The 27,593-nt window shown below is 36.1% G+C and overlaps 1 protein-coding gene across 3 annotated transcripts in view; it reads left to right on the top strand.

Moving 5' to 3' along the window:
* EML5 (EMAP like 5) overlaps positions 1–27,593 on the top strand; it is a 103,165-nt gene that overhangs the window by 26,634 nt on the left and 48,938 nt on the right. For all 3 annotated transcript variants that reach the window (XM_068148733.1, XM_068148732.1, XM_068148734.1), the window contains exons 5-20: positions 69–254; positions 6,688–6,823; positions 7,254–7,455; positions 8,544–8,681; positions 9,439–9,695; positions 11,453–11,665; positions 13,186–13,353; positions 14,461–14,567; positions 14,915–15,033; positions 20,116–20,302; positions 21,944–22,049; positions 22,727–22,820; positions 23,690–23,790; positions 24,750–24,952; positions 26,003–26,114; positions 27,122–27,249. In XM_068148733.1, coding sequence (XP_068004834.1) covers positions 69–254; positions 6,688–6,823; positions 7,254–7,455; positions 8,544–8,681; positions 9,439–9,695; positions 11,453–11,665; positions 13,186–13,353; positions 14,461–14,567; positions 14,915–15,033; positions 20,116–20,302; positions 21,944–22,049; positions 22,727–22,820; positions 23,690–23,790; positions 24,750–24,952; positions 26,003–26,114; positions 27,122–27,249 — 2,457 coding nt within the window. The remainder of the gene's footprint in view (positions 1–68; positions 255–6,687; positions 6,824–7,253; positions 7,456–8,543; positions 8,682–9,438; positions 9,696–11,452; positions 11,666–13,185; positions 13,354–14,460; positions 14,568–14,914; positions 15,034–20,115; positions 20,303–21,943; positions 22,050–22,726; positions 22,821–23,689; positions 23,791–24,749; positions 24,953–26,002; positions 26,115–27,121; positions 27,250–27,593) is intronic.

Raw genomic sequence — 27,593 nt, 5'->3', positions numbered from 1 at the left:
CAGATGTAAATATTAAATTATAAGATATTAGTGAAATATCCATCTTTCTAAATCACTTTCTGTTGCAGTTCTGGAGCTTGTGTGGCAATTCATTGACACCAAAACGTGGTGTTTTTGGCAAGACTGGTGATCTCCAAACTATATTGTGCCTAGCTTGTGCAAGGGATGAAGTGACGTACTCTGGTGCACTGAATGGAGATATATATGTATGGAAAGGAATCAACCTTGTACGGACAATACAGGGAGCACATGCTGTAAGTATATCTCTTATAATTAATATAATATTCTAAACAGATTTCTGGAGAGGTGGAAAGGGCATTGAAAGATCACCTGGTCTGTGTGCACTACTTTACAGGTGTTTCAGTGTGAAATGACCTAGCTGATAAAAGTAGTATGATGAGAGCTTGTTGCTCCATTATCTTCTGTGCTGTGTCAGTTCTTTGTTGACCACAGGATCAAATTTGAAGTGCCTTGCTCCTTATCTTAAGCAGCATCACTGGATGAAGCTCAGGTGACCTTGGAGTGTAGGTCTCATCTAGCCTTCTATTTTTGATTCTGTGTTTTAGGCTCAATGGAATTGTACTTTGCAGTACTAAGAATTAATTAGGGGCAGTAGTCCATGGCTTTGGAATTGTTTTCAGAAGAGATTAGAGTCACTGCAAAATCTCACCAATTGGCAGGGGGGAAAAAAGCATGAGTAAAATCTCTTCTGGAAGCTTACTTTCCAGCAGAATAAAACGTTAGTTTTCAGTAAAATGTTTACCTTTAAGGATAATATCATCAGACTATTGTAAACACAGAATATAGCATCTTGGAGTAAGAGTGTCTCTTCAGCTATACTAAAACATTACCATAACACTTGGCAGTTATTTTGTACTTAGTTATATGAATCATGTCCTTCTTGTCCATGAAAACACAATGACAACATTTGTGATGTGCGTGTGTTGTTAAAAGCATAGTGTGTGCTTAGTAAGGAATTGGTATAAATTTCAGTTCAGTATGATAGTGTTGGAATTGTCATCCCTGTATGCCTGTTTGTCATCCCACATCATTACTCCTCAACAGGCTGGAATTAAAGTGAGAATTTATTCAAGGAAAACGTATCTCATTATCTGCATAAAGTACCACGTGTTCCTTTCTTGCAGAATGAACAGTAGGTATCTGAGATGCAGGAAAGCATCTTCTAAAGCACATTAGTGATGTGGGGATATCGTTCATCCAGCGGACTGTCATGTGCATTAATACAGAAAATGGGTTCTTTTCAAAGGTTGGATATTTCTGTTACAGTTGCTCTAGGTGAAAAGACATTTTTTATTTTAAGAGTAATTCAATGTGAAAAATAAACCTTGCTGTCCCAGTATAAACAACTGAGGAAACAGATAGCAACTTCAACATTAGCAAGCAAAATAAGAATTCCCAGCTAAGGCAAATGATCTGTCTTCTGTCACAGCAGTACTAAGAACTGTAGACAGAGAAAAGAGGCTGCCTCAATAGAAAGAAGAAAAAAAAAAAGAAAACTTGAAAGCAAGCAGATTGGAATGACTGGAGAAGTGGTTGGAAGAGAACTGGAGAGTTCACTGTGTGGAAGCAGAAGTGAAAAGTAGGAAAAAGTGGAAATGAGCAGGGTTAAGAGTAAAAGTATAAAAGAGTTCATGTGCAGGGAACACTGGGTAGCAATGGGAAACTGTAAATTTGCTGATCACTCCTAATTAATAATGCTAATAAAGAAAGTGTTAGAAGGGAGAAAGAGAACAGAGCAACTTGAAAGCATATATTAAGTTCATTGACATTGGTAATACTTCAGGATGTTGTTTGTAGGCTTTGCATCTGGTTCTGGGAAGTAAATATATACCTTGACTGGAAAAAAAAGGCATTAAATGATCTTTTACTAGACATATCATTCTTGTACCAGTGCAAGGGACAGATTGTTCTATTTATCATCTTTCATGTTCCAAAGTTGAGGTGGTCCATGATAATTTTTATATATATATACAAACACACACAAGATGTTACTCAGGTATTACAGCAAAATATTGTGCTTATTGTAAAACATACAGTGGTTTTAAGGTTCTTATGTGCTATGCCTTTGCCTTGCATAGTAAATGTACATAAGATGCTTTTGTGGCATCTGAATAATTCATTTTGAGATAGGCTTTCAGAGGTACACATTAAAGTTGTGTGGATTGATGTCAGAAACTGAGGTTAAATAACAGGCTCGAGGTTAAGTAACAGGCACTCTGTTAAAACTATTGCACGCCTATGTCAGCTGGCTGAATACTGATTAAATATAGATGGAAACAATATAATGAACTTAAATGAATGGTTTTAAGCTGGTATCATGTACTGACACATTGAGTCATGCAGTGTTTTTCTCCTACTGCCTTGACTAGTTTTGGATTTGAAAGGTAACTGTCCATTTATTTCAGTCAATTAGAGGTGTATAGGCAACTTTTTCTAGTAATATGCCAATTTTTAACCTATTTTATGAGTGTTTTGTTAGTGTGATTCAGTTTCACAGTAGTGACTCTCCACTGTAAGGCTACTTACATCAACCTTAAAAATGTTTGCAATCCATTTCCTTGCTATGCAGTATATCGTGGGAGAGACAATATCTTCAAATAAGTGCCCAACACATGTTGCTTTACATGTTAGCCATATCTTGAATTATATCTAGGAACAAAAAAGGGGCACTGGGCTTCTTACTGAACTGGTATATAATCTCTGTTCTCCATATTGATCAGTAGTAGTCAGTTGCTTCTGAAGTTTCCATATGGTCTTTCAAGCTTGGTCCTAATTATAGCTAACTGCAGTCATATGTTTAAGGAGTTGCATAGTCAGAGTTCGTGTGATGGAGTTTATAGAAATGACTGCATTTAGATTAATTAGCCCTTGATTTTTGTCCATTGGAGGCAAGGTAGGAACATCAGCAACAGAAAACCTGAAACTACTTCATTATTGGAAGCTTCTTAAATACAAACAGTGGCAAAATGTTAATGCTGTAGAGACTATGTTTGTCAAGTTGTTCTTGTACTTCAGCTTTCAACTATAATTTCTGGTACACCTGGGCATTTGTTTATTTATTTATTTTTGCTGTCATGCAACTCTTTTTTAGAATATGAAGAAAAACAGATGTGGTACCAGCTGCATTCTGAGAATACTGCTGCTGATTGAGATGTTATTTCTATAATTATTCCATTCATTAGGAAGTGTAATGAAAAATTACTAACAGAAGAATGCAGTTCATACGTCAAACTCTTGACTTATTTTAAAATTAAAGACTTCATTCTACACCTTCTTATTTTTGCTTCAGGAGCACAATCGGTATATTTTGCTCACATTGTGCAATGGGATCAAAGTCAATTGTTTGCCTCCCATTACTGCTAGAAGCCTGTTGACCACCAAGAATCAACTTATGTTAATCCTTCAGCCTGAAATTGTCATTCAGAACCATGAAGACTCCAAAGTTGATTTGCATTAACTATCTTGACAACTTCTAAAAGGAAGAATTTAGTAGAGGAATTATGACTAGCCAAGCTATCAGAGAAACAGATCTGTCTTTTTTCCCATTAAGTCTGAGCCTAAAAATTAAATTAAGAATAGCTAAGCGCAGCTTCTTCCATTAGGCACTTAGAGTCCCAAAGAATAAGAGATCCTTTTTCTAGTTTTCATCTAAATCTTCTATTCCAGTGGCACATAGACTGGAATGAGAATGTCCTATTGCATTTCAAGTGATTGAGCAAACACAACATCTGCCAAATCTCCTTGACAACGAGTATGTCCTTTTCAAGATAAGGATATTCTGTAAAATGGGAAACAGATGAATCCTGGATCCACTTGATTTTATCTTCAGAGAGTTCAGCCAGCTTCCCACATTGCTAAATGTCTGATTCATTTTTTAATACTAATTAAATAATGGATTTCAGGATGTGTTAATTAGAGAAAAGAGAATAAATCTCTTATCAAGGTTGCATTCCAGAAAGAGCTTTAAAAGATTTAAGGATGCCAGAACTTGGGCAGAATTCACTGTATGGTATGAAAAGAGCCAAAATTCCTCTAGCTTTTTATTTGCTAAATGACACTAAAAGATTAATGCAATAAAACAGACACACACATGGAGAAATAAATACATTTGGGATTGTGTTTTAAAAAAACCCTACAGGCTCATAAAGAATAGAAAGGATTTTCAGGATGTTAGAGATAATGGGAGTTAGCCTTCTAATCTGCTTATGACTTAAAAATTCCACTACGTTTCTGTTTAGACATGCACTGCTCTTGAAAATATGGTTTGCCTTAAGTCTTTATCCTGAGGATGGACATGTCCAAAAACCCGAGTTCTGTCACCCTAGTTTTTTAGTTTTGATTGTCATTTGACATTCTAGTAATATGTTTTCCTTTGCTGAAAGCTAAGAGCTTTCTTTTTTCTCAACTTGAAAAATGATTTTGTGACCTGATGTTACAGAAGCAAACGTATTTTGTATTTCAGTCACATCAGTTTGTTATGATATTTTTCTTTAGTTACAATTTAAGAAGGAAAAACAGCTTAGTAAGAGAGAATAGTCATGAGTACTTAGGAATTCTCACAAGCCACAACATTGATGCTAATTTGTGCTTTAAGTGTACGGCTTTATTTTCCCTCAAAAGCCAATCTCACTTTTTAGAAAAGGCTTTCACTTTGTGGGTTAATTTGCTTCATTACTGTAAAATCCAGACCTCCAACCAAATGGAACTTCACATTTACTTCCTTGCAAAACTGAAATTTCAGAACAATATTTTAGAATATATATAACAACTGTCTTTTCTACCTTTTTTCTGGACATGAGTTGAAGCTAGATTTTCAGTATCACAGTATAACTAAGGTTGGAAGAGACCTCGAGGATCATCAAGTCCAACCTATCAACACAGACCTCATGACTAGACCATGGCACCAAGCGCCACATCCAATCCCCTCCTGAACACCTCCAGGGACGGCGACTCCACCAGAGAAGAGCTTTAAGAGCCTCTCTTTTGATAGAGTCCTGTGTTGAAATACAAACATAAAAAGATGGTGTCTTCCAATATAGAGTTTTTCAGATGAGCAAATAAAGATTTAAGACACTGTCTGTGAACTGAAGCTAGTCAGTGTTAAACCAGAAAGCAGCAGGTATTGCTTTCCAGCCCTGCTAGCCAATGAATTTTAGAATAGAATAGAATAGAATAGAATAGAATAGAATAGAATAGAATAAACCAGGTTGGAAGAGACCTTCAAGATCATCGCGTCCAACCTATCACCCAACACCACCCAATCAACTAACCCATGTAACCAAGCACCCTGTCAAGTCTCCTCCTGAACACCTCCAGTGACGGCGACTCCACCACCTCCCCAGGCAGCCCATTCCAATGGGCAATCACTCTCTCTGTGTAAAACTTCCTCCTGACCTCCAGCCTGAACTTCCCCTGGCGCAGCCTGAGACTGTGTCCTCTTGTTCTGGTGCTGGCTGCCTGGGAGAAGAGACCAACCTCTGCCTGTTTACAACCCCCCTTCAGGTAGTTGTAGAGAGCAATAAGGTCACCCCTGAGTCTCCTCCTCTCCAGGCTAAGCAGCCCCAGCTCCCTCAGTCTCTCCTCATAGGGCTTGTGTTCCAAGCCCCTCACTAACTTCGTTGCCCTTCTCTGGACTCGTTCCAGCAAGTCAACATCCTTCCTAAACTGAGGGGCCCAGAACTGGACACAGTACTTGAGGTGTGGCCTAACCAGTGCATTCAGTCATTTTTAATGCACTGCTGTTTTTCTTCTGTCATAGCTGACTATTAAATATTTTTGATACAGAATAATTTTTTTTTAAAACTTCCCATACACTTACTAGCCAAAGTAGCTCTTTCAGTGGCTTTGCTTACAGAAATGTGTGAATTACTTCTGAAAAAGAGAATAGTGAATTGTGAAGATGTTTGTGGGAGAAAAAAGTGTATATGCCATTTAGAAAATGCATCATCTTTACATCAAATATAGTGGCTATGTGGATACAGTATCTTTATTTCAATAATGGACATATGATCCTTGCCTCTTTGTTATCCTAAAGAAAACATACATAAAGTGAGTAATAGAAAATGTGTTTTGTGTCCTCATGTCCACCTTTAAAATAAGAGATTATATTACTTATTTTTAAAAGGTGTAAAGTGATTGCTGTTTTTCTTGCATTTTGCTTGTAAACTTAATTTTTCAGTCAATCTTGCTTGACTTTAAAAATGTAAAAAAAAGTGTAGAAGCCAAGTAATATCTGCAAAGGATCTAAACCAAGCCTAATGGAGATCAGTGGAAGTCTTCCTGCTGACATTTGTGAGAGCTGGATCAGGCCCTAAGACAAGAGGATATGAAACTAAACTCTGGGGATAACAAGCAGCATCAGATAATCATCTTCAGCATGAAAACATTATTGCCAACAATTATTTTGTCAGTAAATGTGAATTTTGCTCATTTTAGAGGGGTTTCTATTTCTGACTCTTTCATATTTAAAGCCTGCATTAGAAATCATAGAATCATGGAATCAATAAGTTTGGAAAAGACCTCATAGATCATCAAGCTGCATATGTTTATGCTGTTTCCACAGTGTCTTGCATAGGAAGACAAGAAGACAGTCAATACTGGCTTGGAGAAGAGATCCACTTATCATATTGGTACCTAATCTGTGCATAACTTTTCTTCTCTCTTTAGGCAGGAATTTTCAGCATGAATGCATGTGAAGAGGGATTTGCCACTGGTGGCAGGGATGGCTGTGTTCGTTTGTGGGACTTAAATTTTAAACCAATTACTGTGATTGATCTCAGGGAAACAGACCAAGGATATAAAGGTAAAATGAAATTTTTTACTTCTGAACCAGTAAGATGGGAAATGTACCAGTGATTTGAAGAAACCCAAGAAGATTGTTTCATGTATGCTACTATGAACTGTTTGCCAAAATAGTTTTTTAATATGTCCACTTGAATGATGGTCATGTGGTCCTCCAAAGTTACTGTAAAACATACTATGAAGTTGTAGACAAACTTCTTTTTTTTTCTTGTAAACCAATAAATGCACATCTTTTGTGTAGCACAGCAGTTTTTAACAAAGAAAGGTAATGCTTTAAGAGAATTCAGCAAATGCTGAGATGTACAGTGTAAAACAGCAGAGAGCACAGAAGCTGCACATTTTCTTGCTTTTATGTTTTGTCATGAGCTATGTTACCTTTTGTTTCACATACTCTCAGAATCTATATATCTCAGTAACAATCTCTTCTACAGGTCTGTCTGTAAGAAGTGTTTGCTGGAGAGGAGACCATATACTCGTCGGGACACAAGACAGTGAAATTTTTGAAATAGTGGTGCATGAGCGTAATAAACCTTTCCTGATAATGCAGGGACATTGTGAAGGAGAGCTGTGGGCATTGGCTGTCCATCCAACAAAACCACTAGCAATGACTGGAAGTGATGATCGATCAGTCAGGTTAAATCTTGTTTGTTTAACTTGGTACAGTTTTATACAAGCAGTTTATTTTGTAGATCACCCACTCGAAATTTATATCTTTTAAACGCATTCAAAAGTGGCGTTGAAGTGCTTTGGAACCAGTGAAGTGATGCATGAAATTAGTGCTCTCCAATGTATATTCCACAGAAATAAAACATAAAAATTTGAACAAATTTCAGTTACACTCCCATTAAGCAGTCAGAAGAATCCTGTGTTTCCTTTTTAGGGGTTCTTTCAATTGTTCACAGTTACAATGAAACTAATTGTAATAAAAACTTAAAATTTTTGCTCTTAATATATTCACTTTTTCCACAAGCTGCAAATTAACTTCTGGCTTGGGAGTTTTGTCAAACTTAATGCATGTATAGTAAATTGAATCTATATTCTGAGAAAACCCAGTAAATTGCTTGCTTTTACAAGTTCATCTTCTTTTAATCAAAAACACCTGTTCTCTTCTTAGAAATGAAATGTGTTGGCATTTTTGTGGAATATCTTAAGCATTAGCAAATAGGAGTTGAATTATGAATATTAAAATAATGCTTTAGAATTCCAGATATATTTTGTAAATGATAGATGTCATGAAAACCAAGTGCCATGTCCAATCCCCTCTTCAACACCTCCAGGGGTGGTGACTCCACCATCTCCCTGGGCAGCCCATTCCAATGGCTGACGACTCTCTCAGTGAAGAGCTTTCTCCTCACCTTGAGCCTAAACTTCCCCTGGTGCAGCTTGAGACTGCGTCCTCTTGTTCCGGTGCTGGTTGCCTGGAAGAAGGGACCAACCCCCTCGTGGCTACCTAAAAGTACATATTGTCATATGTTGCCACTCTTTTTAATATTCAGGAAGTCAAATAAGGTTAATCTGCCTCTGCAATTTCCCATTAGGGAACACAAGAATATTTTGCTATATGCAAAATCCAGACTTTGGTCTGGAGTTTTTTTTTCCTTGTGGGACATTATTTTAAAATAGGAAACTGCCATGTCCAATGCTCTGCAGAAATTGCAGGCTTTGTGTTATATATGACACAGCTACAAACCACTCCTTATCTTTGTAATTATTTATTTTAGAATTTGGAGTTTAATAGACCATGCTTTGATTGCCCGGTGCAATATGGAGGAGCCCATTCGCTGTGCTGCAGTTAGTACTGATGGAATCCATCTGGCTCTCGGGATGAAGGATGGCTCCTTCACTGTGCTTCGGGTCCGGTACGTCACAAAAATTACCAACAGAGAAGTTATTCACTCTGTCAGGGATCTTATGTAATTGCTGTTATAAATGGCATCTGTGTTGACACTGTAATGACCGCACATGAGAAGATGACTTACATTTCTGTTTTAAGTTACTGATCTTGAGGGTGCTCAGGTTTTTTTAAATATGTGCTGCTTGTCTCCCTGTCCTTCCACAACGCGTTTGAAAAAAGTGTACTCGTTATTTGCAAAGAATGGTGGTGTTCTAGGGAGTGTTTTCCTTCAGGATTTAGCTTTATTAATTATTCTTGAATTGTTAAGAAATAAATTTTCACTAGTTCCTGAATTGTTTCGATGTGGTAGAGCACTGGTGTCAGTGCATCACACATACAAAACCAGTGCTGCCTTCTTGCTGTCATCCCACAGTTTTAAAGGGAAAATGAGTTTTGTCTCATGTCAGTGATGTTTTCTTCCCTGAGTGAATAAAGATCTGTTGATCCAGATGACTTTAATTTTTAAAAAAATTTTTGGTTTTGTGGACCCAGCTTGAACAGTTGCTTTTGTTCTCTCTCTCTCAGCCCGGTGCAGAACCTTCTGTCACTGCTTGTCTTTTGGGGGATAAATCCCTACCCAACTCTAAATATAGCAGTGTTGTGTTTGCAGATATGGGAGTAAAGTTCACTTCATTTCAGTTTTGTCCATTTTTTAAAACTGGGAACGTGACAGTATGATAAGGCCCTTCCATACTTATGACATGCTTTCTTTCATACTACAGAGATATGACTGAGGTTGTTCATATCAAAGACAGGAAAGAAGCTATTCATGAACTGAAATATTCACCAGATGGGAATTTCCTAGCTGTTGGTTCCAATGACAGCTCTGTGGACATATATGGTGTTGTTCAGCGATACAAGAAAGTTGGAGAATGTATTGGATCTTTAAGTTTCATCACCCATATGGATTGGTCTTCAGACAGTAAATACTTACAGACCAATGATGGCAATGGGAAGAGACTTTTTTACAGAATGCCAAGTAAGATTCTTAGTTGCCTTTTTTACAGAAAGTAGTTTCGTAAACATAGCCAGATGTAGATCTTGGTTCAAACCACTGGGTTATAGAATATTTTCTTCTAAGTTTGCTTAAGTATGTATTATATTTGAATAAACACAGCATTGTCTAGCAAAGTTACTTCAATATATATCCGTATGTGTTTGCTGTTCTTTGTTATATATGTTTTCATGATGGAGATGTTGGCTTATAATTTATTTCTCAAAGCTACATCTTTACTCCCACATTTTTAGGAAAAGATTGCATTCACATCCAATGTTTTGGTAGCTTACTAGCTGTGTGCTTACTGAGTTGGAAATGAAACGGATTATCATTTGACTGAACTTGGTTTTTTTAAATGTGTGGAAGAATGAATACACTGAATCTATTTTTCTAGAACTTTGTTTGCAGCAGAACTGATGAATTTAACTTGAAAGAACTTTTACAGTGAGAAATCTGTAATAGAAACAATGAGAATGTAAATGAATTTGAAAGTATAATGGGATTAGATAACTATAGAACAAATAGAGTAACTGATATAAGGATTTCAGAATGTTAGGAATTACTTGACACAAGAAATATTGAAGCTGTGATACATACATGATTCAATCATGCAATCTTCAAGATGAAAAAAAAAATCAAAATTAAATTTAGCTGGTCAATGTACTGATAATGCAAATTCAGATGTGTCATTATTGTTTTATGACAGTAATGTTATATTTATTATTATACATAATACTGAAATACAGTTTTCCGGTTCAAAGTTTGTAACAATTCCATTATTGTAAATATTTTCAAGACAGCAGTGCCTTGAAAACTTTACTGACCTGTCCTATACTCTAGAAAGAGCTTTCATCAAGTCAATTCCCTCTGCAGAGGACATGTGCATCTAGAATGTATATCTTAAAGCTCCAAATTTAAATAGTCCAGATTTAAAGATGTCAAGGGCAGTCTGTGTCACAAGGGTTGACTTGTTTCTTCTGTGTGTGTACACCTTTCACATAATATCATTCTATATTTTTTTCCACTTATCCTACATTTGTGTCATTACCACTTACTACATTGTCCTTTAGTTCATTATACAATACTTACACTTCACACTGTACATTATTCATAGTTGCATGGAATCTTTTGTGACTCTGTGCTGAAGCATCTAATTCATTCTATTCAAAAGTTTGATTTTTGCACTGAATGAGACAGAATATAGGCAAGAAAAGATAGTGAGAATTTAATTAGACTATAAGAAAGAGAGACACAGGAGGAGCAATTTGAGCTGATGTAGGCAGCTTTCAGCTGGAATGTGGGATTCTGAAAACTTGTTTATGAAAAAAGTATAGGAAAGTCAGTGAAGGTAGAGGAATCTCCTAAATATTTAAAAATACTGATTAGAATCATATCACTTGAAATTGCACTATAAATGAATAGAGAGCATAAAATTGCTTAACATAAGATCTGCAGGAATCAGTCGTGGGTATAGGTAGTCATCATTTACTTGGATTAGTGAATGAAAGAGATTGTAAATTTAACCTTGTCAAAAGGTGCAGTTACTCAGTTATTTCACCAGAGCTGAGGGATCTTCCGACAAGGCAGTTGAGTTCCCCTCCAGGAAGGACAGTTTTAGATGTGAGGTTTTAGTTCTCTCTCAGTTGGATTTGATTTCTGGATAATTTTTCTTCTTAAATTGCATTCTTTACATGTGCATAAGTGAATATTGGAAAATAGGTCTTTGTTTTTGTTCTTAGGTGGAAAAGAAGTAACAAACAAGGAGGAAGTAAAAGTCGTCCAGTGGGCATCATGGACCTGTGTTTCTGGCCTTGAAGTTAATGGAATCTGGCCCAAATACTCAGATATAAATGATATAAATTCTGTGGATGCAAATTTTATTGGACAAGTTATGGTTACAGCTGATGATTATGGAATAGTAAAGCTCTTCCGATACCCATGTCTAAGAAAAGGTAGTGCCTTTAAGTTCAGTTATAAATGTATTGTTTTGAATTTTGGTGATTTAAGAAAAAGCTTTTGAAAATTTTTAGAAATGACTCATATTTATTCTTAGAGTTTAGTTTGAGCTCAAAGATGGAAAACAAAGAATTCTGGTGTATGGATAACTAATAATAACAGTTTCTAATTTGCATTTTGAAAAGGTTAGATAAAAGTTTAACATTTATTTTGTAAAATAGTTCTGGTTTGGGGGTGTGTGCATGACAGGATTTCATGAGGTGATGCAATATCTGTATCCTGTTATGAGATATACATATATCTTTATTTCACCTTGGTCTTCAGTTAGTTTTCATCCTTCCTCTGGATCTATGATGGAGATTTGGGTTAGGGACTAGAAAAAGTAACATTTCTAAATGATTGGATGCAATAATTAAATGAACAGCAAATTGGTCTTTAATCAGAGTATGCCACTTTGTTACTTGCGGTTTACAAACTTTTCCAACACATTTTCTTATTCAAAACTATACTGTTATCAGTAAGGACAAATCTCATGTGAAACTTTTAAAACTGGAGCCTAAAGCAAGGTATATAATTTTCAAGTTTAGTGTGCAAGGCTGACTGAACATGAAAGGCTTCATTTTCTTTGGAGTTCTTTCAGTAGCTTCATTCTAGGCATTATTCAAGTTGAACTGCAACAAATGCATTTAGAGAATTTATTTCTTTTTTTAATAACTGATTAAAATGACTCATTCCCCTGTAGTGGTAAGTCCTTTTGTAAAAGATAGTATATGAAAACAAAATAAAACAAATTTATTCTTTTTCTACGGTGATAGGGTTCTATTGGTACCTGAGGTCATAAAAAAATAGGTTGCTGAGAACAGTCTTCAGTCCATTTAAGGGAAGCTGAATTTGCTTTTATCCCCTATTTTGCGCTAGAAATGGAAGAAAAGGCACAAGAATCTCTCTATAGAGAGTGCTATTAGGAACTTTTTTTTAGTAACTGATCCAATGATTGTTGTAATTATGAAGCAGTCAGTGAAAATTTTAACTTGATGTAATTATACTACTACTGCTACTTCTACTAGAGGTGTGGGGATATGAATTGCTAGAAGTGCTTAGCACTCAATTGCACAGTGGGAACCAGTGCAATGATCATACATCTAGGTGTTTTCATAGAGCTAAGTATATGTAATTTACCATTTAAATAACTGCCTTCTCAGTGCAAAAGCAGTAATTGTCAAAAGCTTGATATATAAAAATAAAATTACAATAAAATTAGAACCAAAATCTTTCTTTACTGCAGCTCATACAGCGCTCTCATATGTCTTCTCTGTGTTTCACTTGTTAAAGATACTGTATCCTGGAAGCCAAATTTTTAAATGTATCTTAAAGACAAAAAGACTGCAAAAAGTTGCTGCTATTGAACAAAATATCATTAGTAATTAGAACATTTTTATTAAACTATTATCTTCCTAAGCTGCTTCCCAGACATTTATTACACATACATTGAAAGAGATTTTTATTCTTGTTCTAGGAGCAAAGTTTAAAAAATATCTTGGTCATTCTGCTCATGTGACAAATGTCAGATGGTCTCATGATCACCAGTGGGTTGTTTCCATTGGGGGAGCTGATCATTCTGTCTTTCAGTGGAAATTTGTCCCTGACCGGAAGTTGAAGGATTCTCTTCATATAGCACCCCAAGGTAAGTAGCTTATTAAACAAAACAAACAAAAAAAAGTGGGAGGATAGTAGGCTAAAAGAGAAGTAAAATTCTTTCATGCAAATATAGAAATAGGAATTCAGAATTTTCATGCTGCACAAAATTATTCCTGTACTTTGCAGCTGCTTGAAGTACCTGATAGTATTCCCTGGTACTTCCCTGTACTTTCTGTGTTTCAGTCTAGCAAGTCTGTGAACAAAATTCACCACTGTGTTCCCTGTGCAAAGGGAAATATTAAACATTTGGATCATAGATGTGAATTTATGACTTCTATACATACCATCCTTTAAACTGACAGCAGCTGGATGCCCAGATTTCAATGGGGAAAAAAAGATATATCTGCTAATTTGATTAAAAATTTTGAAGTATTCAGATGATAATTTAAACTTTGTAATTGATTTGGTTTGGTTTTTTTTCCCCTTAATGCAGACTATAGGTGTTTAATACTTGGAAAAAGATGAGAACATGTTTCCACCAGTGACTAATCAGCAATTATTCTCATGACTGAGTTTCCCATAATCAAACTACTAACTGAATGTGTCGCTTGAAAATTCCTAAAGGAACTTAAGAGCGTCCTTTGGGGAAGTAAATGTGTAGAATGACAATGAAATTGACTGTTTCAGCCTTTAATTGCTAATATCATATAAAGCAGTATCAGTGTTACCCAGCTGATAGGTAAATGAATGTAAAAATGTTAAGTAGTTGCTTTTTTTTCTCCAGACTTGCTGAAAATTTTTCCACTTCCTTCCCATATATGATTTCTGCCCCCCCCCAGTCTATTTGTAGGTTTGCTGCTTACATCAATGGCTCACCTAACCATAAATTTCATCTTTCCTTCTAGCACTAGTGTTGATTAAATAATGAATGAAAACTAATTTGCTCCCAGAAACAAAGAAAATTTTCACACTTAGAGTAGAAATAAACCGACCTTTGTCAGCGGAACTGATCGTGTCAGCCTATCAGTTATTAGAACCTTCTGCTTCTAACAGAAGCATTGATTATCATATCAGAGACATTAAGTGGTTACTTTAAAATTTTCTGGTTTGTCATTTCAGTTGCTTCATTTTCTGTATGTTTTCTTGATGGCAGAGAGTCTCGTTGATTCCAATAGTGATGAATCAGATTCAGATCAGTCTGATGTTCCAGAGCTGGACTCTGAAATTGAACAAGAGACACAGATCACCTATCGTCGACAGGTAAGGATTTTAGTTTTAATGGCAATTGGAAAGCTTCCCAGCATTTAAGTTTGTCTTTTATGAAGACCATTTGCAATTTGAAAATTGAGAAGACAGCTGAGAAAGAATTCACCAAACCTTTAGAATTGTTATCTGATGCATTCAAATTATGGAAAAAAATAGTGATTACCTATATGCTTAGCTTGTTCTACTTGAGTTCTGGTTGTAATCTCAAAACAAGTTACACTAAACAACAACCAGCTACAGTTATTGGAGATTTTTTTTTTTCAACTGTGTCAGTAGTTGAATTATCAGAAACATGTTTTTCTTACATGTCTCTTAATTCATAAGTGTGTTCTGTATTAAAGGTTTACAAAGAAGATCTACCTCAACTTAAAGAGCAATGCAAAGAGAAAAGAAAAAGTGCAGCTTCTAAGAGACGAGAGCGAGCTCCAGGGAACAGTATACGATTACATTTTGTTCATGGGTATGAAAACTAGGATTCTTTAAAATATGCAAGTAGATTGTTTGTGTTTTGGAGATTGATGTTTCTTATTTAATAATAAGCAATAGTTCTCTTTGGTGGATTATTTTGGAATCTACAACAGAAACTTTGTGTAGTTGAAGATGGCTGGGTTGTACTAAGTGGCGTTCTCTCAGTGTTTTAATTAAAATTAAAAAAAAGTATCAACTGTTTGTTCCTAATCATCATCCCCATGATTAGGAACTAAATTTAATTGTTAATAGGTCCTCTGGGTGTGTTAAAATTCAATTTCATTCTCTTTTTTGGTGTTAATTTGAGTAACAAAATGCCTTTCAGATGCATCCTTGAATGTCATGATTTCATCTTTAGGATTGGTATTCTCCTGTAACTCTTCATAACAGAAGATTTTTTTATTAGAGCAAAGATGTTTTAAAGCAAACTAGCAGTATATGCTACTACATTAGAAAATATAAATTCTTGCTAGAGCAGACTGTGTTAAATCAGGACACCTTCACACAAAGAAAACCCAAAGCCTTTATTAAATGGCAGGCATTGGAAATCAGGTAATACTATGTTTTCCTTTCAAGAGATACCTCATTGCAGGAATGCAGCTTCTTTTTAGAGATAACTAAATGTGCAGATAAGTTACTGATACTGTCTGGCTTTATAATGACACTTAACCAACTTTAGAAGGGCTTCACATGGAATGCTTAATAAATTGGTTGGCTAAGAATAGTTAATCATTCAACTCAGCAATTTTGACTGTAGAAGAGATGGAGTCTGAGCAGTAGCTTTGGAGATAATGACAACTGAGAAGCTTGGTACAGGGTTGAATTTTTTTATTATTACTTTTTTCCCCCTATTTTTGATACTCCAGAATTCTCAGTTGGAGATTTTCTTATGTGTAGAAAATGCATTAAAGTGGGTAGCTGTATATAGTCTTTAAAATTTGGTCTAAGAATCAAAACAAATGATCCTGAAGAAGGTGTAGCACAAGCAAGGGCCCTGGATCCTTGGGATTATTGTTATTTCCTTCACAACAGAAGTGAAGCTTGACCAGAATATCCAGGAATGACCAGAAGTAGAATGTCCAGTTGAGTTCTGTCTGGTTATCCAGTGGGCATCAAGGAAACTAATGAAGAATCCATGCTGGCCAACAGATTTTTCTCAATGTCCAGGCTGTTAACTTTAAAGTGACCCACATCCAAGTGAGTAATAGGCATATTCTCTGATTGAGGAAGTCTTCTTTGCTTCACCTTTCTTTAGCTGATGAAAATGTCTTGGATGTTCCATAAAATTGTGAAACTGGTACTTTTTTGAACTAGGTGAACAGGAAACTCTTATTTCCTTTCTTTGTTTTTGAGCACGTTGGTTTTGTGTTTTGAATTTGTCAGCTGCCTTATAAGATGAACTTTAAAAGATCTCTTCATCACCTGCTAGAAATTTTAAAGTCTATATCGTTACTTCATGTTTTTGGAAGGGGATAAAAAGAATAATGCTGAGTATGTGAGCCACCCACTAATAGAGGCGAGAAAGCAACTTTTATTAACAGCTTGATCTTTAAGTGCACCTTTCTCTAAGAGATCTGATGCAATCATGATGATCAGAAACATGTTGTTAAAGTGGTGTGCTAGTTTGGCCTCTTTTTGACTATTCCTGCATTTTCTTTTTACCACATCTTTGACAGTGGTGGTGAGTCAGAAGCATAAAAAGGACATTCAGAGGAACCCCTTTCTCAGACTCAATGCTTGTAATACTTTCTTGTTGCTGGCAGAGAGTAGGGATGCAAATACAGTATGTGTGTCTAGTATTCTCTCAAAGCTACACTACTGCTCTCATAAGAATGATCTATTTTTATTTTTATCATAAGATGAAATTTGATTACGATTTCAAGACAACATGGGATGTCTTACAGACTTAAATGTATCCTACGACACCTTGCATGGATTCCTACCAGAGGCTACAAATAGCATCTAAAGGGACTAGGTCCTAAGTGAGTCCTATTGAGAAAACACTATTGCCATGTGGAAGTATTTAGAAAAAAAACAATCTCTACCTTTGTGCTAAAGATGTTGACCTCAGCCATGTTTATTTTGACATTTGGTTCTTCTGGAGATTCTTGGGAGAGGGTTTGGAGATTTCCCATATATGCATTGGATAGTACCATACAAATTTCTAAACTCTAACAGCATCAGACAGACTGTGGACTTTGACACTTTTCCCAGAGAAGACAGTACACATGAAGTTCTTTGCTATAGATGTGTAACTTGCAACTGTGGGTAGGATCCAGCTACAGGTTAAAGAATTTACAGTTGTGGGCCTAAAGGTAGATGGGTTTTTATGTGTATCTAAACTTCTGTCACAGTCAGTGGAGATACAATCAATGGATCATAAGGAGTGTATCCAATACTTCTCTTGTGTAGTGGATTCTTGTGAAATCCACTACTTCTCTTGTGATATTATTCCATGTCTAACCGTTCTCACTGTGAAAAATTTTGTATTGGATTCCGATCAGAATCTTCCCAGTTGAGATTACCCTTCTTCTGCTCTTGTAATCTTCAATAGGTAATGGTCCACTTTTCCATCTCTGATACATTTCCCTGTTGATGCTGAGCAGACCCAGAAGCTCAGAGTTAAACCAAGGGGGTCTCTTATTCTGCCAACTTCCTTTGCCTCCAGAGTGGATGATCTGGTGTCTAGGAGAGTGTTCTTTAAAAACTCCCAGCACTCGCTGGCTCCTTTATCCTCCGTGGAAACTTCCCACTGGATTCTTTCCAACTGAGCCCTGAACACACTGAAATTTGCTCTTCTAAAATCTAAAACTGAAAAGTACCTATCTGGTCATGGAGTCAGTAAACTGGCACCTGGGAAAGACCAGATGTGTTTAATTGGGTTACAAAAAGTCTTTGCACTGTTTGATACTTTGGCAAAATGTGTTTTGTTTTAATTATAAAAACTGATTGTAGACTTTTTTCTTTTAGTAACTGAAGGAAATGAACTAACATCCAGACTTCCAATCATAAAAAGTTGTAGATATGAGTAACAACTGTTTTCCTGCATCCTAGACACATTTTGGATATATATATTTGAGATACATTTCCGAGTTGGAGTTAGAAGGATCTGAGGCCATTTACTTTTAGAGATGGCTTTCTAAACTTGTAAGAAATTACTCAGTATTTCTAGAGCATTACTACTTTCTGCATACATATTCTTGTAGTTGGTTTGTAAAATAGTCTTATATACTCTTTTTTTTTTTTAATGGTGCTGTACTTGCAGAGAAAATTCAGTATTTTTTCTGGAGGACAAGTGCAGAGTGAGGGACAGGAAGATAACTCACAGGGATCTGCTGGTGAGGGTCCAGTGGAGCATGTGCCTTATGAGGAGAGGCTGAGGAACCTGGGACTTGTTAGTCTGGAAAAGAGAAGACTTAGAGGGGATTTAATAAATGTTTATAAATATCTGAGGGCTGGGTGTCAGGAGGGTGGGGACAGGCTCTTCTCACTTGCTCGCTGTGATAGGACAAAGGGCAGTGGATGTAAGCTGCAACACAGGAGGTTCCGTCTCAACACAAGGGGGAACTTCTTTACCGTAAGGGTCACAGAGCACTAGAACAGGCTCCCCAGAGAGGTTGTGGAGTCTCCTCTGGAGAATTTCAAGGCTTGTCTGGGTGCATTCCTGTGTGACTGAAGCTAGATTGTGTGGTCCTGCTCTGGCAGGGGGGTTGGATTCGATGATCTCTTTGCGTCCTGTCCAACCCCTGGCATCCTGTTATCCTGTGATTCCTCAGCAGTGATAGGTCCAGAGATGGTCGTTGGCATTGTGCCTGCCTTTGTAATCCCTGCCCCTGAATGAACATTGCTGTGTCCTTAAACTGTTGATGTTGGATACTGTAATAGGTTATTTTTGTTTTCTTTCTTTGTATTTTTTATAGGTCATTTTATATTATGTCCATTTAAAAACTTAATGGCTGGACATCAAAAAAGTATGCAGCTGTGCAGGACAAGCAGGCAGCAGTTTGAGCCTGGCAGAACTCAGCTTTAAACAGCTGCATGTTTTGCTGCTGGTTGAAGTTGTTAGCGAAGAATATGAATGGAAGGAAAGTGAAGGATGCCTGAAGGGTCTTCATCTATATTTTAGGTCTAAAGTGTTGGTCATTTTGAGAAGAGCAGGGAGCAGACATATACCTGTGTCTCAGACCTAGGGGAGAGAGAGATTTTTCTAGAGACCTTGAGATGCCAAGTAACTCAGGCAACTCCAAAAAGTTACTGCACTAGAACCAAACCTGAAGTTGAGCATCTGCCTGTGGGTACCAATATAAAACCTAAGTTCGAGAGAGACTTATTTAAAAGCTTTTATTTCTGTGCTATCACAGTTTTTGCTGCTTTAAAAACTTCACTTGTTTGTCATCTAATGAGGCACAGCTTTGGACTTCACACAGTATCACAGACAGCACAAAACTGGGCGGAGTGGCTGTTGCACCAGATGGCTCTGCTGCCTTTGAGAAGGACCTGCACAGGCTAGAGAACTGGACAAGGAATAATGTCATGAACTTCAGAAAGGGGGAATGCAGTGCTCTGTATTTGGGAAGGAATGGTCCTGCTGGTCTGTTAAAAAGCTTTGTGAGATCAATGTAGCACTTCTTCTGTAATCACATTTGATATGACATATGTACTGTTACATGTAGTGTAGGTGAACCAACAGGAAAACAGTATCTTTAGACTTGTTCCAGATGGTGTTTTCCAGTAATGCATAGGCCTAGTATTTGCGAACGTCGATTCATGGCTGGAGTTTTCAGACCAGTATTCATTAAACTAAAGTTGATCAATTGCCTTAAAGATAGTTTACTTGATCAGTGCATATGGTTGCATCATGTGTGCAAGAAAAGCTATATATAATTTTATTAAATACTTAACTTTCTACTTGGATTGAATAATATCTGTGTCACTTAAGCTTTCTAAATGTCTGTATTTGGTAAGTAATCTGAATCTTTACATGTGCAAAATGCACCTTGCGTAGTTTTGTCTCAAAGCTTTAGTATATAGACGGTGATGACCTTGATGAACAAACTTTTTGTCCTTTAATTAGTTACAGAGGTTACGACTGTCGAAGCAATTTATTTTACACTCAGACGGGTGAAATTGTATACCACGTTGCAGCGGTGGGAGTGGTGTACAATCGACAGCAGAATACACAGCGCTTTTATCTAGGTCATGATGATGACATTCTTTGCCTTGCTATTCATCCCTTAAAGGACTACGTGGCAACAGGCCAGGTAGGATGCATATTCATCTGCAGCAAGAATCTGAAGTTGTTACTCCTGAATTTAGAAAAGCCTTTTTTTGAGGAAGGAAGTCCAGTCTAGATTTATTCATGTGAAAGACTGCATGTCTCTTGCAGATGGACTCATGTAAAAAATCTGCAACATAAGTGGGTTTTCTTAAAAAAACCACATTCTTAATATCTTTCTTTTTTTTTTGTTTAAGAATAATTTTACTTATTTTTTGTTCAGTGTTACCTGGCTGCTTCATAACAGGTAGAAAAATGTGTAATTAAGAAATACAATTTTTTTATTACCTTAGCTGTGAATTTACCTGCAGCATTACTAAATAGCGTGAAGTTAGCAGTTGTTACTGCATTCTGGCATTTCAATTTCATACACTGTCTTTGGCTGTTACCTATAGCTGAACTATTTGCTGTTTGTACATGTAACACAGAGAAGTATGTTGCTGAAGCATTTATAATAGTTTCATCTTTTGCCAGACAGTGATTTCAGGTACCTTTTTCTCACTTATGTTTATGCACACACTTTACTTCCTATACATTTTTATACACCAGAACTTGATGATTTCATTTGATATTTCATAGGTTTTTAATTGCTTTCATTATAATTTGCACTGCTATTATATAGGAAATTGGAGCACATGTGAACATAAATTTTTAATAGAAATAAACTTCCCCTTATAATGCCCTTAATTTGTGTAAAAATATTTGAGCTTAACATAAATTTGCAAGTCCATTTAGAGATTAAATGCTTAAATGTGATAATTGGTTCTGTTTAATGTTGGAGTAGTAGAGAATAAAAGCACATATGGATAAAAATGTGCCTGGTTTTACTATATTTTAAAACAGTTTGTGCTGTCAACAGAATGATACACTCCATTATATACTGTTCATATATGCACACTACATACGGTTGTATACTGCATTACCAGCAGTAATCAACTAATCCTGATAATGGATGTTTGAAAAAGCTTTGCTAACATCACATATTCATTTTGTGGCAAAACCAGAAACAGAGTCTCATTTTCTTGAGTCCTACCCCTGGTTTTAAACACAGGAGAGCATTCTTAAAGGTTTTACAACCTTTTTTTGTCTCTTGAAGTGCAAAACTTCTTACCAAGTTCCATTTCTTACCAAGGTCTGTTACCTGCATTTGTGTCATTCCAATGGAGATGACTCCACCGGTATCAGTGCGTTAGACTCTGACTTGGAGGTGCTTGTAATGCCATCAGAAAGCAACAGAAGTCACCTTGATTTCTCCAACATAAGATTAGCTTACATACTAGCAATAAAAATAACTTTTTATTTTTAGATATGGAATGATTGATAGAGATTTGATGGAATAAATATACCACAGCATAATCAATGAAGGGCTCTTTTCCCCTCCTCCCCCATAGGACTCTAATTAATTGTGATTAATGTACCTGAGTTTTTGGAGGTAAGAGTGAGCCAAGTGGGGAGTGGTATTTGTAAAACAAAAGTAATAGCACCCTAGTAGCCAGGTAGAAATGATACTAGGAAATGCTTTCAAATGCTTTTAATTAAAAGACTTTGTCAATATTATACTTTTAAACAACTGTGTGAAGTAACATGAGAAATGATGAGAAATGGTTATAAATATGTATACTTACAGGTTGGTCGAGATTCCTCAATACACATTTGGGATACAGAAACAATAAAACCACTCTCGGTATTAAAGGGCTATCACCAGTATGGTGTTTGTGCTGTTGATTTTTCAGGTAATAAGTATTTAGTTATTTATTTACAATTTTCTTTTTCTGCATGAAAATACAAGCTAATGAGCTCTAATGAGCAATTGTGAATTCCATCACACTGACAATTTTGTATTAAAAATATTCTCCATTGATCAGTGACAAAGAGAAGTTGTAGATGCTTCATCCCTGGAAGTGTTTAAGACCAAGCTGGATGAAGCTTTGAGCAACCTGGTCTAGTGGGAGGTGTCTCTGCCCATGGCAGTAGAGTTGGAAGTAGATGACCCTTAAGATCCCTTCCAACTCAAGCCATTCTATGATTCTGTGAAATAAGAGAGGCTGTCTTCAAGTAATTTAAAAAGAGCTCCTGTGTACTCTTGCTCATCAGGAAATGCAAGAACAGGTTCTGTGCTGTTTAACATCTGAGCTGGTCACTTAGGGGTTTCTTTTGGTTATGAGGCAGGCATACAGATCTTGAGTATTGTTTCTGCATTACAGGGTAACCTAAAGTCCTAAGCTCTGTCCAGCTGACCACTCAAGTTTCAAAGCAATTGTGCCTCTAATCGCAAGACATAAAATTGTTTACCAGTTTGGACATTCTTCTGATAGTATTTGTGAAGTTATAATGTTCTTTAATAGGGTTTCTTGCAATTGTGACAGAATATTATCAATCTACTCTCGTAATCATAAATTTGTTTTTCTAGCGGATGGGAAACGATTGGCTTCAGTTGGAATAGATGATAATCACACTATTGTACTCTGGGATTGGAAGAAAGGAGAAAAGCTTTCAGCAGTAAGGTAGGAATTTAACTTTATTTTAAAATTTGCACCTAGATTTGGCTGGTCATCAAATAACAAAGCAGAATAGATTCATTAAAGAATAAGAGTTCTCCAATACATTAGGGGTTTGTCTCAGTAACATTTAGCATGGCCTTAAAACTTTCTTAAGGAAAAAAAAAAGAAGTTCTGATAGCAAGAACTACTACAATGACAGCTCAACTGGTGAAGAAAGGAGACACTGATGACAAAGTTTGTTTGCATTTATTTGATGCGTTCTCGGATAATGTCTTTAAAACCTCTCCATGCACTTGTGTTGGCCGTCCCAGAGATAGCAGCGTGCGCTCTGTTTTTCAGATCTTTACATCTTTTCCTGGGACAGTAGTTTGCAGTTGTTTGCTCAGTGCTTGTTTCTTTGAGGTTCTTTGTTTCTCCTTTCTGAGTCCTGAGCAACCTGATCTAATTTTGAAGTTAGCTCTACTTTGAAGAGTAAATTGGACTGAATAATCTCCAAAAGTTAAATCATTTGGAAATTTCTGCACACAGATTATTTCATGGGTATTTATTAAGTAGAGTTTTAATCTGTAAAATAGAATCTTATTTCTAGTGTTGAATAATGTTTTTTGAAACCTTTTGTTTTTTCTAATATATCCTTTAATTAGAGCAGTGATGTGGATGGGTTTTCCCCTGTTCTGTCTCGATTCAATGTGTATACTCTAAATATGATCCTAGGTAGATATGAAAGGATTATATTCTTCTCTGCAGATACAACTTTTTATGCATTCAATTCATTATTGCTCTTCAATGACATTATCTCTCTCTCTCTAAAAAACATATTAAAAATATAAATAGTTATATTATTATTTAAAATATTTTGCTTTGCTTTTCAGGGGAAGCAAAGATAAGATTTTTGTTGTTAAGATTAATCCTTATATGCCTGATAAATTGATTACAGTTGGAATTAAACACATGAAATTCTGGCGTAGAGCAGGTAAGGAAACTCTTCAGAATCACAGCTTTTTTAAGAAAAGTGTAAATACTGCATCTCTTATGGTATGTTTTATGTATTAATGGCAAATATTTTCTCTGTTTGTCTAAGTTACCTTTGTTTTAATAGAAATAACATTGATTGGCATTATGGCAGTACTGGGAATTCTTTTCAAGTTGAATGATACAAGACTGGAGGAGCAGGGGGTTCAGTGACTGGCACCCTGTTAGGCTGTACTGCCATCCAATGAGATCTGGACAGGCTGGAGGGCTGGGTGAAGGCAAACCTCATGAAGTTCAATAAGGACAAATGCAGGGTCCTGCGCCTGGGGATGAATAACAGCAGGCACCAGTACAGGTTAGGGGTTGCCCTGCTGGAGAGCAGCTCCACAGAGGAAGACCTTGGAGTCCTAGTGGACTGCAAGTTCTCCATGGGACAGCAATGTGCCTTTGTGGCCAAGAGGGCCAATGATTTCCTGGGGTGCATCAAGAAAAGTTGTGTCCAATAGGTCTAGGGAGGTTCTTCTCCCCTCTACTCAGCCCTGGATGGGATGTCAAGATTTAATTCTTTATTTTTTTTTCTTTCAAGTTAATTTCATTGGAATTTTTAGTAACTGTGTGGTAGATGTTAAGTTTTTTTTGTGTAGGTGTGAGTTTGCAATTGCACCTTCTCTTTGTATGTTTGTGTGGGTGTATGTACCTATTCAAATCCAGATACAAGTACTAAGTTAAAAGTAAGTTGGGTTTTAGTCTTGAAAGGTGCTGAATAGCACAAAAATCTTGTTTTCTGAGGATGCTTTTGACCTTTGGAGGTCCCTTCCAACCTAAACTATTCAATGATTCAACTTTTTGAGGCACATGAGTGAATCGGGAGAAAAGAATTTGTTGATCTGTATAAGTTTGTAGAGTTTTTGGAAAATAGGTCTAAGAAAACATCTCATGACTTCTTCTTGATTTGAACAGGTGGAGGACTAATTGGGAGAAAGGGCTGCATAGGTGCATTGGGAAGAACTGATACAATGATGTGTGCAGTGTATGGCTGGACTGAAGAGATGTCATTCTCTGGAACTTCCACGGGGGATGTGTGTATTTGGAGAGATGTGTTTCTCATGAAAACTGTCAAAGCACATGATGGTCCTGTGTTCAGCATGCACGCGTTGGAAAAAGTAAATAAGCTGCTTGTTGTTTTTTGATGTCTGAACAAAAACGTCTGTGAAGTTAGGCCTTTCCCAAACTCAGGAATCCGTGACTTTATTTGCACTCTAGATTCAAAGCATACTAAACCTTTTTGTGTAGCATGCTCTTTTGCAAACCCTTGTCATCCAGTGACGACTTACTCAATTTTCATGACCTTTTATTAAAGAAATAGTAGTAATCTCTGCTAAGTCAAAGTACTTTTTTGTATAAGCATCCATAAATTTAATGGAATCTGTGAGCTTCTGAGAGAGGAGAAAAATCATATTCTTACTGTTTTGTGTTATAATTGCCATCTACTATAGCAGTATTAATCTGTAGATCACTAAGTATTTTCCTTATTCTTTTGACTCAGGAAACTTTTAAGCATGTTCTTAAATGTGTATGGATGTTTCAGCAGGATTGGTTGTATGTTTCAAGTTTGTATTTTGTTTGTATTTTGCTTGCTTAGACGAAGTTACTCCACCTTCTGATATTTGAGTTTAGGTATAGTAGCTTTGGATAAAGGTAGTTTATGCATATTGCAAAAACTAAGTGCTCTGAAGGAAAGTGCTCATGATTTCTGTATTAAATATACCTGTTGCTTCTTTCAGTAACCTGCAAATAATTTCTGGAGATAGAATTGCACAAACATGCATGTAGTTGAACAATTTAAGCACTAATTCTTCTTTTTTTATTTGGAGTAATGAGGTGAAATGCCAAAAGGATATTGAGGCTAAATATCAAGAAAAACATTTCAGTGTGTCAGCTAAATTATATTTCTAGTATGGTAGAAGCTTATTGCTTTGAACTTTTAAGTCCAGCATATGTACATGGACTACAAGAGGTTCTGTGCTGCCTTTGTCAAGAGGAGAATACAATCATTTTGTTGCTCCTGATCTTTTAATCTCTCACTTCTGTATTACAACGTTGTATATAATCTATTTTCAGTATTGATGAAAATTACAGAAAATTTGAGGAACTATAATAATTGATTGTAACTTGTGATTTTTGCTTGTTTGTTTCTTGGTTTTTTTTGCCAGGGATTCGTCACAGGAGGAAAAGATGGGGTAGTAGCTCTCTGGGATGATACCTTTGAACGTTGTCTCAAAACCTATGCCATCAAAAGGGCTGCTTTGGCCCCTGGATCTAAAGGTAACACAGATTTCAACCTATTTTTTATTCTAATTAAAATTATTTCTTTAGAAAACTCTGTCTGTGGAATTACTTTCCCAGCACGAGGAAATCCACATTTGACCTAAATACTAAAAATTACTTTCTTAAAGCTTTATTGATTCTAAGTAAGTAATTTTCTGTTGGGAGGGGAATGGTACATTGTAGTGTCTGTTTGCACATTTCATGGGTGCAGATATAATATATACCTTAGTATCTGCCATAATGAGTTAATTTAACCTTGAGTCTCTTACTAAGGAGATTTTTTTGGGTGTTTTATTAAAGTGGCAGCTAAAACTATAAATTTTCTAACACTACTAGTTAGGAGAAGTGTTTTGTCAGATTTTTTTTTTTTGTTTTGGAGGAGGAATGAAATTCAGAATTGTGGTTAGTTTTGTAAAGTATTGGTACATTTAGTGATTTTATTTTCTACAAGTACATATCTTTTAAATTTTTTAAAGAACATTTTCAGTCCTATATTCCTGTTTCTTCCATTTATTCTTGTTCACCCCCAACTCCTATCCTGCCCACCCCCAACCCCCCCTTAAAATTACATTTGCTGTGTTCTAGTTTCCATGGTTTGATTTTCAAAAATCATGAATGGAAATACCCATTAACTGAAACATTGTACTGCAGTATATCTCATTCTCACGTCTCTTTAATAAAAAGCTAGATCTAAAGGTACCACAAATTTTAGCAATATAGTAGTATAGCTCATATTTCACATGAGCATTTTTACACCAAGACTGCCAGTGAGTCAGGCTGATTAAATTTCAGATACTTAGTTGAGAAGGATTATTGTCAGATGGGTAATTGCTAAATAATCCTAAATGAATCCAAACAAGTAAGTTCTTCCATGCAGGAATATATTTTCACTTGTTTAAAACTGTATATTTTTCTACAGTGAGAATGCAGCATCTATATATGTGAAAAATCCTCTTTAAGACATACTTGAGAATCTTCTGTCTTCTAACATTTTAACATTGTAGGTCTCCTTTTAGAAGATAATCCTTCTATACGTGCCATATCTTTAGGACATGGTCATATTTTAGTGGGCACAAAGAATGGTGAAATATTGGAGGTGGATAAAAGTGGACCAATAACTCTGCTGGTTCAGGTACATGTTAATTTATCAGTCAAATATTCCATACCACAACCACTATGTGATTTTTCAAGTAAAGTCTATTATGATATAAAAATTATTCTAATTACTAGTGAAATTAGCAAGTTACTACCACTTCATAGAATTTTAATGCTAGGCTAGATCTTTGGTCAGCAAAACAGATCACTGTATTTCATATATGAGTTTGTTCAAAAAGCTCATCCTTTCAAACACACCAAGATAATATTTCTGGTTTTGTTTGTTGGGGCTTTGGGGGGGTTTGGTTGTCTATTTAAAGTGTGTGAAACAGCAGATCCTCCATTATTAACTTTTTCTGAGTAGTAACTACTATTACTTTT

This window comes from Melanerpes formicivorus, unplaced genomic scaffold, assembly GCF_026170545.1.
Source record: "Melanerpes formicivorus ecotype bairdi unplaced genomic scaffold, bMelFor1.0.p_v2 SCAF_17, whole genome shotgun sequence".
In the NCBI taxonomy this organism is placed as follows: domain Eukaryota; kingdom Metazoa; phylum Chordata; class Aves; order Piciformes; family Picidae; genus Melanerpes; species Melanerpes formicivorus.
Note: the sequence above shows the minus strand (reverse complement) of the source record. Positions and strands in the feature narration are given on the sequence as shown.